This window comes from Danio rerio, chromosome 19 (genome assembly GCF_052040795.2).
Source record: "Danio rerio strain M-AB ecotype USA chromosome 19, GRCz13ab, whole genome shotgun sequence".
NCBI lineage: Eukaryota > Metazoa > Chordata > Actinopteri > Cypriniformes > Danionidae > Danio > Danio rerio.
In genome coordinates this window covers 6,571,094-6,590,000 of record NC_141039.2, presented here as the reverse complement: position 1 = coordinate 6,590,000, position 18,907 = coordinate 6,571,094, and the positions used below count along the sequence as shown (strand labels likewise).

The 18,907-nt window shown below is 34.0% G+C and overlaps 2 protein-coding genes across 4 annotated transcripts in view; both read right to left on the bottom strand.

Annotated features, from left to right (window-relative positions):
* wipf2b (WAS/WASL interacting protein family, member 2b) overlaps positions 1–16,947 on the bottom strand; it is a 17,105-nt gene extending 158 nt beyond the window's left edge. The window contains exons 1-8 of one of the 3 annotated variants that reach the window (XR_015515850.1): positions 16,859–16,947; positions 13,661–13,783; positions 12,445–12,577; positions 10,225–10,338; positions 9,187–9,852; positions 5,387–5,590; positions 1,673–3,390; positions 1–1,612 (exon numbers count right to left, since the gene is read on the bottom strand). The exon at positions 1–1,612 is cut by the window's left edge and continues 158 nt beyond it. Coding sequence is in view for 2 of the 3 variants with exons in the window: in NM_001002165.2 (NP_001002165.2) it covers positions 1,444–1,484; positions 3,289–3,390; positions 5,387–5,590; positions 9,187–9,852; positions 10,225–10,338; positions 12,445–12,577; positions 13,661–13,723 (1,323 nt within the window). In the remaining variant the exon portion in view is untranslated. Of the gene's footprint in view, positions 1,613–1,672; positions 3,391–5,386; positions 5,591–6,565; positions 7,366–9,111; positions 9,853–10,224; positions 10,339–12,444; positions 12,578–13,660; positions 13,784–16,858 lie in introns of those variants that run through there. The other 2 variants (NM_001002165.2, XM_087294312.1) reach the window with 2 other exon arrangements.
* Positions 1–18,907, bottom strand: part of jupb (junction plakoglobin b) — a 304,080-nt gene that overhangs the window by 108,179 nt on the left and 176,994 nt on the right. The window lies entirely within an intron of this gene.

The following is an 18,907-nucleotide window of genomic DNA, read 5'->3' as shown; positions in this document are numbered from 1 at the left end:
GACAAGTGTTAGTCTTGGAAAAAATCCTCCACCAATCAACCATAACTGAGAACGTCCCATCAAGTAACGATTAGTTTACAATTGAATATGTTTGCCTGACATTATTATTTACTATATTACAAGCTTTTTACAACTTAAAAATAGACTAGTCACTACTGTTTCTTCCTATGTACCTGTAAATACACATTTTTTTTTGTACAAATCCCGTACCGACACGTTAACCAGTAAATGTAAGGCAGAAGAACAACAACAGAGGAATAAAAATAATCATCCAACAAAAAGATGTTAGCTCTTCCACAGAAAGGAAATGTAGTGCCTCAGAAAATCAAACAATGACACTTAATCGGTTCCAGGTAAAGATTAACAGGTGTATGTTTGGCTAGTCTGACAGCAAACAAGCTAATTAGGTGAACGTCTCTTGAATGAAATGACTAGTTATCACATTTCTGCAGCAATACTATACAGCATACGACAACCAACGGGAACCCTTGGTTAACAGATGCACCGTTTAAAAACAAAACTGCAACTTTACATGCAAATTTTACATCGGGGTTCAGTCTCCAAAAGCAGCATGCATTGAACTTGGAAAATTCGAAATCAAGTTCAATAATGGTTAAAATGCTCGCATAAAGGCAGGTTGAAGCAACGCTGCCCAACTTCAACAACAACAAAACAGTCAGTAGGCAGCACGTGGACAAGGTTTGCTTTCAACCAGGTCATAAACGAAGCAAAGGAGCACAGCAGTGCCGTCCTGCAACAGGGAAAAGCCAAGATTTACAATGCAGATGAGGTTACAGAACAATGTGAAGAGTCCAAACCTGAAATAAAACCATCTTAAGAACAAAAGGCAAGTCAACCGATTGGTTCCCATTGGAGGATCTGTTACGACTCGTGCTGATTTATTAATGGCAGAGCATCTGTTGGCACTTTTGGACCTGTTGTAACTCATAAACTTACCAGAGGATAATGAAGTCCAACAACCCCCCTGAGAGAACTTAAAGGTAATGGCTGTTCCCTGAAAACAAAAAGGGGCACGAGCAAGACAAAAACGAACAAAGCAGTGACACGTTGTAGATCTGAGCAACTCACAGTGCATGACATTGGGCAGCGACTGAGAGAACTAAACCATTTATGATATGGTTGACGTTTTCTTCCCATATCGAGTGCTACGTGTTATTTATTCTCTCAGCGCACGGCCAAGTCTTGAAATGTCAAACAAAACATGACGTTGGTCACTATTAATCCATGACTTTCTCTCACCTCACTCTTTTCTGAATGAAGATGAGCCTCTGCTGTGAATGTGGAGGAATGTTATCCAATGAAGGGGGAATGGCTGTTAATAAGGTGCAGGCGTTGTGTCTTTAGATGTGCATGTGAGATTGTCTGTTTAGAAGCGTATGGGTCTGTGTGAAGAACCTTCGTCTCTGATCCAGCTCACAGTGTTTACCTTCCGACAGGTGGCAAAGGTGGCGCTCCTCTCATTACTGCCAAATAAACACGCATACCAATGAGTTCAAATATACAGCATGGAAAACAATCACTGAATTCCCCCCCCCGCAAGACTTAAAGCCCCAGAAAGAAAGCAGCACAATTCGATTAATTTCAATGGCAACTTCCAGCAACAGTTACTATTGGTGACATGATGCAGGCGTGAAGCTCAGAAATGCTCTACTTCATGCAAATGACAACAACTTCGATTACAAATTATGGCAAGCCCCTTTGAATTTTATTCATTATCAGGATATGAATTGCTTATATTAACAACCTGCATTTTTTTTTATCTATTTATTAACATCAGTTAAAATATTGTCACCAATTAAACAGTTGATATCAAAAATGCTTTAGATTTACACTAGTAACACCTGATTCTTGATATCCAGGCTGCACAACACTGAAAAAACTTACATTGCAATATTTGGATTTGATGTTATGTTTTATGTGCAATATTTTACAAGATAACTGGAATGGCTTTATTGTGAATTTTTCGTATAATTTAGATTGATTGGGATGATTTTGTTGAGGAGTGCATCTGCATGGAATATACAAATGTAGAATAACAGTATGCAGAAACAAAACTAATATGTATCAGTAATCAGTGGTCCCTTGCGGTTCATCTTTCGCAGCCACGCAGTTTTGTTTGCCAAATTTACGTAAATCTTCAATCGCTAACAGTGCGACTCTGAAGTGCTATACTGTATGTTTGCAAGTTTTGTCCCCAACAAACCCCACAATGTCGACAAAACAATCTGCACCTGCAGTAGCAACCAAAAAGGCAGAGGAAGATGCTAACCATCGCACAAAAAGTTGGACTTCGGGACATGCTAATGGAAAGTAACGTTACAAAACTGTAGGGTGGCATTACGGAATAAATTAACCATAGGTTCATTACATTAAATTTAACAACCTTAAAACATCTATAAAATTGAAACAAAATGAAGCTGACTACTTTGTGGATTTCACCTATTGCATATTATTGTAGAACGTAACTCCCACGATTAAAGAGGGACCACTCTACTGTGTAGATATCATTGATAAAACTATGTGCAGCCCTAACGGATATCAACAATTCATTTTTCTTTAGTTAAAATTAAGTTTCTGATATCAACAAAAAGCATTTTACCTAGGTAAAATATAGTTCCCAATACCTTTAATTCTATTTTCATTAGTTAAATTTCACCACTGGCTGCCATTCAACTTTGAATTTCAGATATGGAAAAACAGAATTTCAATGCCTACTAGTAAAAGCCTTTATTTTTAATATCTACACCCCTTGATTACTGACTATTCTTGATATTGATGCTACTAGTGAAAAAGTTTATTTTTAGATTTTTGTAATTTTAAATAAAGTTAAATGTCAATTCCTGATTTCAGGAATTTAATGCCAGCGACAATGCAGAACAATCTTATTCATTTCAATGGAAAAGACTTCCAGTGGAGGAAGTTGAATTGTTAATTCTTGATATCTGTGACTATATTTCAACATGATACATTTGTTATTTTTGATTTCTAAAATGTATTTCTGTTATCAGCAATTAGCAAAGTAATATCCAAAATGTATAATTTTACTAGTGACAATCAAATTCATGATATCAGAAATTACCTATCCAATTTGGCATAAAAAAGAACATTTAAAAAAAAACTTCACACTAGTAAAAATGATGTTGATTGATAGTAAAACATCAGCTGATGGTCAACCTGGCATTGTATGAGCCTGCAGGCACTGTACCAGTACAATCAGACACAAAAAGAATTAAATACAAATCAAACTGTTCAGTCTTTGAGACTTACCTCTGTTAGCTTTGCTTGGGTATATCTTTGTGAAGTGCCTGTACTCTTCTGGAGGGGGGAAGTCGTCCAGAGGATGAAATGAATACTTGGACTCAAAATCATCTGACATTTGGGGAGAAAAATTGATATTAGAGAAGTGAGTGACAAGACACATCATACATAAAGAATACATTTTGGCATCTGATAATTTTACACATTCAAAAAGGATCCATCAAAACCATCAATGTTGACAGACCTATAATTTTACAAAACTGTCTGTCATGTCAGTGTTTTCTTTTGAAAATTGTATTCATAAAGAGTCCTGCCTCTTGCTGCCACAAAATAGAAAAAAGCACCACAACGATTTCAACATTTACTGTTAATTAATGCTACTTGAGCATCTATTTTCTTAATGATCGTGTGACATTAGACTGGTGTAATGATGTTGAACATTCAGCTTGAAATTGCTGATCTAAATAATATTTTTAAATCACAATACTTTACAAATATGTTTGCTCAAACACAGCCTTGGTAAGCAAAAGTGATTTCTTTTCACAAAAAAAGTCCAAATTTAAAGTAAAGTTCTTCTTTTAAAGTAAAATAAAAGCTTTTATAGAAGTTTCACACATAAACTTAACATTAAACAATGATAATAACCTCTGGACAATTTAATTAATTAGCCTTATTGAGCAAACCCAATCGTGTTAATGAATAAATGTAATTGTTTTTTTCATTGGCATTAAGTGATGTTCATGTGATGCTAAAGCACTTTTATGTCACTCTAGATAGGTGTCTCTGCTAAAAGAGTAAAATATTAACAAAAGGCCAAAAACTTTACAAACACGCAACTACACTAACCTTTTCAAATGGAATGACACTTTAAATTACTATATAGACAACAGTTCTGAAAACCATTAAGCACATTTTTTAAAATCCAAATATCTTAATTAGCATCATAAATGCACTTTAGGAACAGAACGAATTGTGCACATCTTTTTTTTTTTTTTAACTAATCTGAATATTTTTTTTACGTACTGCATTTTGTATCACCTGTTTCACAAATACACAATAAAAAGATAGATAAACACACGGAGTGGTTCACATCACACGTCAGTATCATTTCTTGAAAAATGCCCAGTGCAGCGCTAGTAGGTTTGTCAAAAGTATGAACTTCAGTACTGAAAAAAAAAAACATCCATTTCCCCATTAATATTTGTGCATGTTTTTAAACACCACCGATTGGCCAATGTGTTCACGTACTCACCAGATATGACTGTTATCGGCTGTGAAGACCATCCTTTTACCACTTTGCAAACACAAATACACGGAAACTGGATCGTTTCAAAAAGCGGCATCGATCAGTCGATCCATCAGAGGATCACTCATCTGCATACTCAACATATATGAGTACAGGTCTCAAAAATCTCATTTAAATGTGTATTTTCTATAGGCTTTACAATATTATATTTGTGCATGTACATTACATCTGATACCAAATCTGGAGCTTATCTAACAAATAGCTTAATAATGGTTCAAAAGCAGTACACCCAAATTAATGTTATAGGAAAAATATTTTAAAATATATATATAAAAAACGGGCAAAATTCAGGAAAAAACTATTTTTGTAGTTTATAATTTTATTTTCCAATATTTCACATGAATTTAAATGTATTATATTTCTAAAGATATTCGGTGTCTAAAATATTATATTAATAAATAAATCTGTTTTGTACAATGGTACCTAAAGATATTCACTGAGAAATTGATCAAATATTCATTTTCAAAATGTGGTGTACTCATTTTAAACGATATTAAGCACTGTATGTCAGACAGATCAGCTGATAGACACGGCTTTAAAACAATCCAGTATGCCTAAACCTGCATTTACACTTGGTGGAGAGTGATAAACCGACGACCCTCACAGTCATATCTGTTCAGCATGTGAACACAATTAAGAACACGCTCAAATATTAACAGTAAAAATGAATTGGTACCAAATTTTTACCAAAGTCGATACTTTTGACAACCCTAGGCACTAGAAACCTCTAGATGAACGGTGGAGGCTGAAATGAGCGGGTGAGGCTGCAGGTGTGGCTGACAGTGAGTTTGAAGGACTCACCTACAAAGGAGCGGGAGATAGAGGTGTGTCCATTTCGGATAGGTGGGGGAGGGGGCGGGGGTCCAGCTGGGGTGCGGGAGGGGGGAGGAGGGGGCTTGCCTCGGCTTGGGGCATCTGAGCTGGTGCCATGAGTCCGATAAGGTGGTGGAGGCGGTGGTGGAGCATCACGACCATTCCTCGATGGCTGCCCAGGAACGGGAGGAGCTGGGAAGGCATGACAAAGTGACATCAAGCAAGATACTAGTACCTAGAAATCTAAATCTGCAGGTGTCACCAAGGTTTTAAGACCTTTTCAAGACCATCAAGAATAAAATTTTAGACTTATATTAAGCTAAACGCTAAGGTTGTTAGCCACTTATTATAAATAATGAGTCAAAACATGCAAACCTTTATTTGTCCAACTTTAAAAAAAATCTTTAAAACTTTAATAAACTAGATAATATGCACAACAGACTGTTATATTATTATGTCTAAATAGAGTTTTGCTGAATGCTTTATTGAGATGTATTGCTGATTGGATGTTTGTTGGATAAATTGGGTGGCTTTTCATAAACAAAGAAAAATTAGGACCCATTTAAAAATGATTTAAGACCTGCAAGACAACAATTTAGAGTGAAGTTAAGACTTTAAGGCCTAAAATTTTGTTTTTAAAATATAACATATAACATTGGTATTTAATAACCAATTTCTTTGGTGTTTGCCCTGATGACAGTACATCATATTTTTCAAGTTATTTTGCAAGATACTATTATTAAAAGCTTAATTTGGTATTTCAACTAGGTAAATTAGCTTAATTTGACGAGGCATTGGACTACAGTGGTTCTATAGACAATTGAGAAAACAGTTTTCTTACGTGGGCTAATATTGTTCTTAATTTTTTAAACAGTTTTTTATCCAGCAAAAAAAAAAACAATAGGAAAAACAAGAATTTCTCCAAAAGGAAAAACAATACAGGAAATACTGTGAAAACTTCCTTGATGTTCATCGCTTGTTAAACATTTGATTTCAATATTAAAATGTTTAAAGTAGGGCTAAGAAATGTTTGCCTTTAACTGTGGATAAAAAGAGCAGACTTCTTTTTGTTACGCTATAAAATAAAACAGAAAATACAAAAGGAAAAAAATGTATAACATATATAACTTTCTAAATGACTCAAGCACATTATGATTCAAAGCTTTAGGTTCAAGTGATTTATTTTAAATAAATTAATACTTTTATTTAAAAAATGAATCATGAATTGATTGAAAGTGACAGCACTGATAATACCACAAAAAAATTGAAATTAAAACGAGTGCTGTTTATTTGATCACTCTATTCATCAAATAATTTCCTAAAATAAAATATACCCTCTTCCACAAATACTATAAGCGGCACATCAATATTTAAATAATAAGGATTAAAGATAAACATATGGTGAAAAAATAAGAATATTTTTTACCATATCAGAATATTGAATTGAAATCTGAAGGAACTTGTGACAGAAAACTGCAGAAAAGGCTAGTGAAACATGCTTATCAGAAATACATTGTAAAATTACTGTAAGAAATCACAGCTTTTCTAGTTGTAAAACAGACTGCAGTTGATATATATATTGATCCATAGTTAGAAAATCTGCATCGTCACAAAAGCTGTGAGCAAATTTTAATTCTCTCATGTAAAAGCAAAGCTAATTCTGTCCTCAAGCATCGTCCTATGTATGCTCCATCAGCTCTATTCATCTGTTTTTGTTTCTGTCAGTTTGGCGCCATCTTGTGACTGAATAATGCACAGGTTTTTATGCTCCATTTTCTTGAATCAGCCGGTTTTGTTTCTGTCAGCTTTGCGTTTAATTAAAGAATTAATAAACTAACATGGTTCAGAAAAATATTTTGTGTCTAATTTTTCTATTTTGTGTCATGTAGCCATGTAATAGGATAAAGTACATCAGATATGGTTGCTTTCACAGAATAAAGCCCTTCAGAGAACAGCTCAACATTGGGCTTTATATTACATATTCTGTGAAAACAATCTCCTGGATGTCCTTTATCTCAGGGTTTCTGCAGGTTTCACAAAAAAATCAAATGAAAGGCTTTTTAAGAACATCATGAATGAAATTACAGATTAATACAGGGCTAAATGCCAATGTTTTTTTAATGACCTGGTGGTTGTTTTACTAGATTTTGACTTGCTTGTGCTTTTAATCAAATATTAATGAAAAAAGACGATTAAAGCATAGTAGTAAATAAAATTAATAAATAAAACAAGTTTTATTTGGTTGGACTGTTGGTGTATGAGTGTTGAGCTGATTGTGTTGCTTTACATGGACAAACAATACTTCTGTAAAATGATTTAAAGGGCTGCTATGATGAAAATCAACTTTTGTAAGCTGTTTGGACAGAACCGTGTGTAGGTATAGTTTGTCCACTGTCACATTTGGAGTGATATGAACACAAGTCTCTTTTTTATATTTCCTGATGTTAAAATGGGAACCAAAAAAATTCTAGTGATTTTAAGGCCCACCGCAATGTGACATAGGAGTGCGGTTTATCCCGCCCCACTGATTTGATTGACAGGCGCCATGTTTCTATAATGAACATGTATACACACATCCACAGAACTTTTTTTTTGCCAATAAACTGGAATAAAAACAAGCTACAACTGTGATTTTCATACTGTGTTTAAAACGTTTTTAAAACAAAGCATGTTTGTAATAAAGACGCTTTAATAAAATCGCTGTAATTCTTAATCGATATATATATATATATATATATATATATATATATATATATATATATATATATATATATATAAATATATATATATATATATATATATAGATAGACAGATAGGATCTTAACCACAGCCGTATAGTGTCAGTAAACACTAATATCTATGTGTGTGTGTACTTGACTCATCATTTCAGAAAGGCTTGAATAAACTCCACCACAAATACATGAAACAAACTTACTTGGTATTTTTGACTAAGGAGCTGTATTTCAGCTTCATCCGAGTGCATTTCTGGCACTGTGTATCAGACGCATGTGGGAATGATTTTTTTTTGGAGATATTGCGATTTCATTTGTGATTTAACTTTGTGGTCAAGCTTCAGCTCTAATCTGCAAGTCATGGCAACAATTCTGCAACAGCTCCTGAAAATGACCTGTTTTTGTTCGGTGTCTGTGACTTTGAAACCAAAATATTCCCATATTACCAATGCTGCTTTTCTTTGATATTAATTTGCTTATTAATGCTTCTGAAGCAGCAAGACACCATTATACCACTTGTCCACTTTTTTTTTTAATAGTAGACATTCCAGTCTGGTTGTGCAATTCTGATTGGGCAGAACGAAAGTGCGCTCACTGAATTGGCTAGTAAGACTATCATACACAGACGGCAGTCATGCATTTGCTCTGGGCGGGGGAAATTAAATAATACATTATTTGCAATTAATCACAACATTTAAAATTGCGATTCGATTTCAATTAATCTCAGAGGGTGGGGGGGGGGAAGCAGCTCATTTGCATTTAAAGCCATAGGCTACAAAAACAGCTACACTGTACTCAAAATGGGCAGATTCTGCAGGCTATAATAAATGATCAGATGGCAGATACATTCTGGAGACACCAAAGGCTTATCTTACATCTTGTAAAATGAGTAAAATATTTGCCTTTTAAGACCTACAACACAATATTTCAGAGAATTTAAGTTTTTTTAAGACCTAAAATTTACTTTTTGAAATATAAGACAATAGGTATTTTTAAGATTGCGCGGACACCCTGTATCCCTAACATATCCACCAGTTTTTAGACACAACAGCTCACCTGCTCCTCGTCCCGGGGGCTCTCGTGCTGGAGGAGGGGGTCTGCCGGCCTGCGGGGTGGGTGATGGAGGTGGAGGCGGTGCATGTCCACGGGTCGGTGTGTGTCCAGCCGCTGAAGGCTTCTTGCTGAGCGAGTTGTGTCTCTGGGGCAGTTCAGGGGCTGCTTCGTTCACAGGACTGGAGGGTCCATTGGAAAGCCCAGACTGCTGGCGGTATGGCGGAGGAGGCGGGGCCAGAGAGGAAGAGGAGGACGAAGAAGAGCGGCTGCTTGCAGGAGATGGAGGAGGTTTAACGGGCGGAGGGGGGGCATTTTCACGCACCGGTGCTGGAGAGGGTCCGCGCTGCTCTGGAGTCGGGGGAAGAGGCTTTTCTCGATTGTACAAAGGTGCGTTGGCCTTCTGCAGCGGAGCAGGAGGAGCGTTCCCACGCCGGGACATTGGGGGAGGTGGAGGCGGAGCAGAAGAGCTGTGCTTCATACCTGTAGAGGGGCTGTTGCCTCCAGCGGGGGAACGGGACAGATCAGGAAGGGACGGTCTCTGCGGACGGCTAGACTCAGGAGGAGAGACCTGCTGAGAGGGACTGTCGGGGTCTTCTTGACTGCCGGGAGGGCGAGGAGCAGCAGAACGAGTGCCATGAGGGTGCAATGCAGACCGGCCTGCAGAACCATCTGTAAAATAGCATAACCAGACCAATGAAACAATCAATCGTAACTGTGTCCATATTCATTCATTTTCCTTTAGCTTAGTGCTTTATTTATCAGGGATTGCCACAGCTTGTTGATAATAATTTTGTAATTGATCATTATTGATAATCTTGTTTATGAAACAAGTTTTCCTAGATAACCCTACAATAAATAAATCTGCAAATAATTTGTTATATATAGTAAAGTTATTTAAAATCATCTGTTTTATAAGTTATAAGTCATATTAAATTGTGATTCTTCAAAATGTGACCCAAACACACTCTGCACAATAGAGGGAGTGAAAATGTATATTTGTTGGTGAGCTGCTTCGTAAAAATTATCCAACAATTAACACACCTCCTACGGGTCGCAATTTTGGGACGCCACCCTGAAACAAGCCTCCTACTGGCTGCACTGGTGCAGGAGAACCACCGCCACTGCTGGACACGCCTCCACCGCTTCCTTTCGGCTCTGAAGAAACACAGAACACTCATGGATCAGTTTGAAAAGGTACATCGCTGTTCAAAAGTCTGGTGATGATTACTTTAACTAAAAGACAAATCAAACTGATCACAGTCAGACATTCATAAAGTCATTAAAAGATTGATATTTCAAAAGAATTCTGTTAATCTTGAGCACTAAAATATTAAATATGCTCAATTGATTGTTAAAATTGGCGTATTTAACACTGAAAGCACTGAAAGAGAATTATTAAATTGTAATACAGTATACTTTATTACTAATTAAATGTATACGAGGTTCCCATTTTTAGTCAAATATCAAATTTCATGACTTTTACAGACTAAAAAGCTGAATTTGCTTGACATCTAATGAACAAAAAAGGCTGCGATTGTGCTTATATTATGATAATAAAACAATGTTACAATGATAAGGAAATATCATTGAAAGGAATATCGTTCTGTTTTACTTTAATAGCCATTGTAGAGAACAACAATGGATAATTTAACTCATATGTTTTGAAGCCAAAGCTCTTAAAAATTTATATTATCATGGCATATTATTAGTTAACAAATACAGTTTTGGGCGATTTGATTAAAATGAAAGGAATAAAATGAAGCTAAAAAAAAATCATAATCTAACTAAACAGCATAATAAAAACAAAATAGCAATATATATATATATACATATATTCAAACTAAAATTGAAAACACAAAATAAAATCCCTGAACTTGAACAAAAATATTTACAAGGGCTGCAGGAAAATGGAAAAGTCGAAAAGTGCCAAATTTGGTTATTCTGTGATATATATTATGATATGAATATTCTCTTTTTTTGGAAAGAATTTATCATTTTAGATTGATTAGGATGATTCTGCAGTGGGAGTGCATCTGCATAAAATCTAATAAACAATCTATAAGCATAGATAAATACAGCAAAAAATAAAGTACCTTTCGCTAAACAAAGTAAGAGATACAATTGAAATGGTGTTTTCCAAGTCTAACAGTATTCAGGCACAGTAATTAAAAAAAATGATAAAATAAATACCAGAACAGTTTCTTATGCCTAAATGCTTTTAAAATCATTAAACGGTCAGAGGCCTCAAAAACACATGCAAATGGTCAATTATAATTAGGTTAAAATAACTAAAACTAAATTACAAAATCAAAATTGTACATCCGGCCACGATAATACAGCGAATGATCACATTGTGATATCGATGCTGAAACGATATGTGCAGCCCTCGAATAGACCTTTTAAAATTCTATGATGTTCCAGAAATTCCATGACCCATAGGAACCCTGTGTGTATTTGGACAAATAAATGCAGCCTTGGTGAGAAATAGAGATGTAGGTTGTGTCAGGGTAGGGCTGCACAATATATCGTTTCAGCATTGACTTCGCAATGGGATTATTCGCAACAGTCACATGACGAATATACGCAATGTTGAGTCTGGATAATTATTTACCATTTTGCAAGTTTTCCTTGAGGCCTGTGACTGTGTGAGGGTTTTACACACATTCAGTCATAAGAAAATGTGCCGTTTGTAACTTTGACAAATTAATAACGATTCATTTTATTGAGTTGTTTATCAAACGAAAACTCCGAAGAGGATTATTTTACATTTGATTATTCAATTACTATACCTGAAGACAGACGGACTCCTCTGAAAACAATGAAACACTGTTTATTCAGTTAGTTTATTTTTTCTATTGAATATATCTAATGCTTGTCGAAGGTTTCTTATATTTTATGCAAATGCACTGCCCTACAGATTCATCGAAATCAGTCTAAAATTCTAAATTCTTTCCAAACAGTTATTCAACAAATCTAGTGAAATCGTATTTCTATCCCAGTATCGATCACAGAATAGAAAAATATTGCAATGTTAGATTTTTCCAATATCATGCAGCCCTATGTCAGGGTAAACAGAGCTCGAAATTGTGACTATTTTGGTCGTATAATGCGCCCGAAGTTTAAGCTATGCGACCTCATAACACATTTGGGAGCATTTGTGCGACTGCATATAACGGTTGTTAGTTTAATGTGCGTAAACAAAAACCCGAAAGCCTATCAATACGTGAGCCCTCAGAATCTGTCAGCAGTTTTTGCACTTACTCTCAATCAAAGGAGCGCTCCTGTCATTGACTCCGGTCGTTTTCTTCAACCTGGCCCCTTTGCAGATGTCCGAGAGCAGAGCGCCCCTGCCCTTGGCTTCATTTCGGCTCAGCTTGGGAGGAGTTGTGTTTGCCTGTGGAAGAAGTGACTATGTGAATGGATGTAGGTCTGCAGCTAATGATAAATCTATTAACTAATTTATCAATTATTTGATGAAAGTAAATGATGAATTTCATACAAAAAGTCCAAGATCTGACATTATTTAACCTGCAGCTTAGACATTAAGGGGGACCTATTATGCAAAATCACTTTTATAAGGTGTTTAAATGTTGCGCAGCAACATTCTGTGAATACAGCCTGCTCATAATAGTAAATATGTATTAATTCTATTTTTTAAAATCAAACTTGATAAAAACAGTCTGCAGAAACACTGAGAGCGGAAAGCCCCGCCTATTAGTGACAATCTCTGCCTGATTAGCATATGAGTTAGTCTTGTTTTTAAATCTGCCACTATGCTAACAAACAGGCTTTTGTAGCTCCACCCATTCTCATTTGAATTTAAAGTGACAGTCACCAAAATGGCATGATTTGAATTAAAGTCTAAAAGGGGCAGTTTCAAAGAGTTATAAACATTATTTGTGTGGTATTTTGAGCTGAAACGTCACACACACTCACAGACATCAGAGACTTACTTTACTTTTTGATAAAATGTGTGAAGCAGATCCCCTATAATGTACCATCAACAATTACATATGTAAAGACAACATCAATATAAACAAAAACATATCACATAATACTAACTTCAATAACACCTTCATGTTTCAATAAGAAATGAAACCAAATAAATAAATGAGTTACTAAAAAATTACATAATAAATGATTTCTCAAATCAGTTTTTGATAAATAACTAATTATTTAAAAATCATTCATTTTAAAAACAACCTTTAAAGTGCTCAGAGCATATAAATCGTCTAGATGTCTGTAGAATTTCATATGGTCATGTCTGGTCTCAAGTGTCTTTCATATATGGTTGTGTTGATCTTTTGCAACTGTCCTATTCCATTTGCCACTGTTCTTACATACACAAACTAATAAAAGAGAAAGAATGTTCTCAATCTGATTGATGAAATCAGGTTATTTATGGTTCTGGCCATGCAATAAAAATGAAAAGAGTAAGAAAGTCTTTAAAGAGACCAGCCAGTGAAGAGGTACTGACCTGGCTGAGGGTGGGTGGAGGCGGGGGTCCAGCAGGTGGAGGGGGAGGGGGAGGAATGGGCATCTTGGATCTGTGTTTGAAGCTGAGAGTGTGTGACAGTTAAAACTTCATGAAGACCGTCACCTGACGAAACAGAAAATAAACATACATCAAAACTAGAAAAATACAGTACAATAAACAGTTTAGGGTCTGTAAGATTTGTGCAAGGCTGTATTTATTTGATTAAAAATAAAATGTAAAAACTGTAATCATTTAAATATATTAATACCACTATTAATCCAGACTTTGAATATATATGAGAAACTGGACAACAGAACCAATAATATGTGTGCATTTTTATCTCAAAGTTAAATAAGAGTTCCACTGATGTATTGCTGGGAACTATATGAAAACCTAATTATAAAGAAAATTGCCTTTAAAGTTGTCCAAATAAAGTTCTTGTGGATATGCAGATAGTCATCAAGATAGTCTTGATATATTAACACAAGGAATTTTACAAAATATAATGGAAAATTATCTTTAATAAGTACTGTAATATTTTTATGAAAAAAGAAAAATCATTTTGACCCATAAAATGTGTTTTAGGCCATTTCCAAAATATACCTGTGCATAACACTGGTTTTGTGGTCGAGGGAATTTGTTTAGAAGACGTTATATATTTCTGTGATATAAATATGAACTTCATCATAATTCATTAATATTATAATATCAAAATAGTATTTTATATTATAATGTTAAAATGAATAATAAGCTTCATAATAAGTCACCAGCACAGCATGAACCTTCACTAATCATTTCATAATGCAAATTTGCTACTTAAAAAAGATTTTGCCATTATCAATACAGATTTCAGTGGAAACTGCTATATGTTTATGATTTTATTTGCTGCTCAATATTGTTTTTAATAGAAACCATGATACATTTTGTCCAGCATTACTGCATCAACAGAAACACACATTTATTTTAATGCATTTTTTGCAATATTATTATTATATAATTTTCTGTGATACAAACATCAATTTCATCATAATTGATAATATTATAATATCAAAATAGTATATTATAATATCAAAACTAATAAGCATTATAATGGCAGTTGTCAGTACATAATCCTTCTCAAATTAGTTTAATGGTGATTTTGTTACTCTAAAATGATTATCAATCTGGATTTCAGTGGAAACTGCTATTTTTTAGAATAATTTTATTGACTAAAATCACAGCATTCATTTGCTGCTCAATTTTTGTCACAATATTACACAATTATTTTCTGTGATACAAACATGAATTCAATCATAATTAATAATATTATAAATATCAAAATAGTATATTATAATGTCAAAATTAATAAGTAATAAGTTGCAAGTACAATATGGTCCTTCATAAATCATTTTAATATGCAGATTTGCTACTTAAAAAACATTTACCGATTATCAATATAGATTCAGTGGAAACTGCTATTTTTTTAATTTAAATAACTGTATTGACTAAAATGACAGCATTTAATTGCTTCTCAATATTTTTTTATATACAAACCATGATACGTTTGTCCAGTATTACTGCATCAACAGAAACAAGAAAAACATTTTTAAAGCATTTTTCGCATTATTACACAATTATTTTCTGTGATACAACATAAATTTAATCATGATTAATAATATTAAAATAGTATATTATGATGTCAAAATTAATAATACGTGTCATTATAAGTTGCCAACATGACTCTTCACAAATCATTTTAATATGCAGATGTGCTACTTAAAAATAGATTTAAAGATTATCAATATGGATTTCTGTGGAAACTGCTATATTTCTATTATTATATTGACTAAAATTACAGCATTTATTTGCCGCTCAATATTGTTTTTATAGAAACTATGATCCATTTTATCCACTATTACTGCATCAACAGAAACATGAAAAATAATATTTTTTAAGTATTTATTCGTAATATTACACAATCAATTTCTGAATAACTGAATGCATGCTTGGAGTGGAAAAGCACCAACTACTCACTAAAAAAATATTGACCCTCTGTCCATTTCAAGATTGAGGTAAAGGTAGTTTTATATTTGAACATTCGTTCATTTAACAGTCTCTGTATTGTTTAACACGCTAATTTGAATATTCGGTCAGAATTAAAATGCAAGTATGACTTTAAAACCACATTAGCACTATCTAATGGACTGTAAACAATGTTGTACTTTGATAATCATTGGCTGCTTACACGATTTCCCTATTTAAAATTTGCAAAGAATACTTTTCTGAGATTATATTATTAAGGAGAATGTCTGAATATCCGGATATAAAACATACTTTACCTCTATCATTTCAAGTTGGTTTTATATTCATACATTAGTTTTATTTTCTCCTTATATTGTTTACCTACGCTACTTTAATTATATGGTCTGAAATGTCATGCAAGTACGACTTCAAAACAACATTAGCACTATTTAATTGACCGTGAACAATGTTAGTCATGGGCTGCTAATATGAGTTTCCTATTTTATTAGAATTCACAAATAATACTTTTGAGAAATTAGATTATATTATTAAGGAGAAAGTCTGAATGTGCAAATATAGCACCATGTTTTGCCTCATTTGCATTGACAATCTGAAAATCTTGCATATGATATACATTGTCCTCGTTAACGGATCAACCACTGCAGCTCAGATAACATGAATGAAGCTTAACGGGATTTCCTTATTTCTAACCTGACCAGTTTTCAAGGAAGAAACATGGAAGCTACATTACAACCAGTTTAAATTAACGTATACATTTATGTTGGATGTCCGTTTTTCTGATGCCCATGAGAGCTAATTAGAATAATGTTTAACGTCACGGTATCATAAATCAGTGTAGCTGCTCTGGAAATCTAGAGGAAAACTAATTGTGTGCTATGTAAACAACACTGCCTGCAGTCTAACGCATACTTTATTCAGCTAATTTCAGCTATAAAACCAATAAATACGTGTGGTTAAATTAGGTTTATGCATGACTCGTTATTTACTCGTACATGTATTTATTTGTGAATTAGCTAGACTTTAGCCTTAGCTTAGCTTGGCCTCAGCAGGTGCGTCGGTCACGTCAAGACGTTTTCTGCCAAACTGACCGACGCTGCGTGAGAAAAAAAATGTCCCGTTTTGTCGAGCTTGGCGTAATTTGTTTATGCAATGTATTAAAACAATGTTCGTGCCTACTTTTTTCCGGAATGTCCAATGTTTTCGCAAACCGACTTCCCCTCAGACATGATCCCGCGCATCAATCGCCTTGATTTGCTCCCCAGTTCGGACCGGAAATGGCGTCACAGTAGGTCTTCACGTGAAAATGTTTATTGATTTTAAAAGCCTCTGTTTTTTAGAAATATCGAACGCAAAGCAAAGATAATCTGATGTACTTGTGAACCTTTTTTCTTTTAGCTGTAAAAATGTGCGGTAAGATGTATCGTAAATGTATCTTTTATTAACAAGTTGCATTTTTATATTGTTTTTAATCTTTAATATGCCACAGACCACAAATCATCCTTATGTGAATACTATAAATACTATAATATGACATGGGTTAAACTATGACTTGGAAAGAAATTCGTTTGTAATTAATTACAGTAAAACATTTATAGTCATTATAGTAGCTGGTGTATTTGGTCAGTTATTTTTCACATTTAATTATTTTTTTTCTTTTACGTTTTAATATAAATCTACTGTTAAATGTTGGCTGCTTATTTGAATTTTGCTCATCTTTTTTATATTACAAGTATTAGAATAGTATAATTACATTTTTGTTTGTTTCTTTTATACTGTTTAACACAGTAAAATATTTTCATTTATATTTTCATTAATTCATGACAATTTGACAATTTTGAATTTTTGATCATTAAGACTTTCATAGTAAAATGTAATTTATTATTTTTATCTATATTTTAAAAGCTTTGTTCAGACATTCAAGGTTCTTGTTAAATTTTTGAGTTCATTCTGTTTCAAATTTTGCTCTGTTCTCTCAATTTCAATTTCAATTTAATAATTGCTTTATTGGCATGACAAATGTATTGCCAAAGCATTTATAAAGTTTACATTAAAAAAAGAACATTATATATATATATATATATATATATATATATATATATATATATATATATATATATATATATATATAATATTATATAATATTATATAATATTATATAATATTATATAATATTATATTATATTACACACACACGCACACACAAACACAAGTATACTTACAATGACTCATTTATAATCATCTAGACGTGTGAGCTGGCATGTTCCCTGTAATGAATTATTAATTTTCTATTTGTCAAGTTAATTTGCCGATTTGCATTGTCTATTAAAATAATCTTAATACGATTAATTTCTTGCACAATAAAATGTAGTTGCGGGTGGTTCATAACGCTGTGGTGACCCCTGACTAACAAAGGGACTAAGCCGAAACGAAAGTGAATAAAAATGTAGTTGTGTGATGATGATGATGATGATGATGATGACGCTGCTGATTAACCAGGAATACTACATGCCGCCACGTGGTGGTGCTGGAGGATTAAATATATGCCCATCCCATGGTTTGTGTGGCTAACCTAATGATTATTTTTCTTTTCAGCTTAGTCTCTTTACTAATCAGGGGTCGCCAAAGCAGAATGAACCGCCAACTTATCCAGCATGTTTTACCAGCGGATGCACTTCCAGCTGCAACCCATCACTAGAAAACACCCATACACTCTTATTCACACACTAAGTCCAACTTATTCAATTCACATATAGCGCATATCTTTGAACTGTGGGGCAAACCTGACACATGGAGGAAACCCACGCCAACACGAGGAGAACATGCAAACACAGAAATGCCAACTGATCCAGCTGGGGCTTGAACCAGCGATCTTCTTGCGGCGAGGATGGCATCGCTACCCGTTGTGTCATCGCGCCGTCAAATGTCAAATAAATAAATATTTTTAAAAATGCGTATGTGTATATAAATAAATAAATGTAACAATAGAATAATAAAAAGCAATATATAATAATAAAACAAATATATAGTATATTTTTAATTCAAATTAATCCTAAATCATTTGTATGTTTAATTTTTTATTTGTACACACACCCACTCACACACACACACACACACACACACACACACACACACACACACACACACACACACACACACACACACACACACACACACACACACACACGCACATACATACATACAGTAGATGGATGGATGGATAGATAG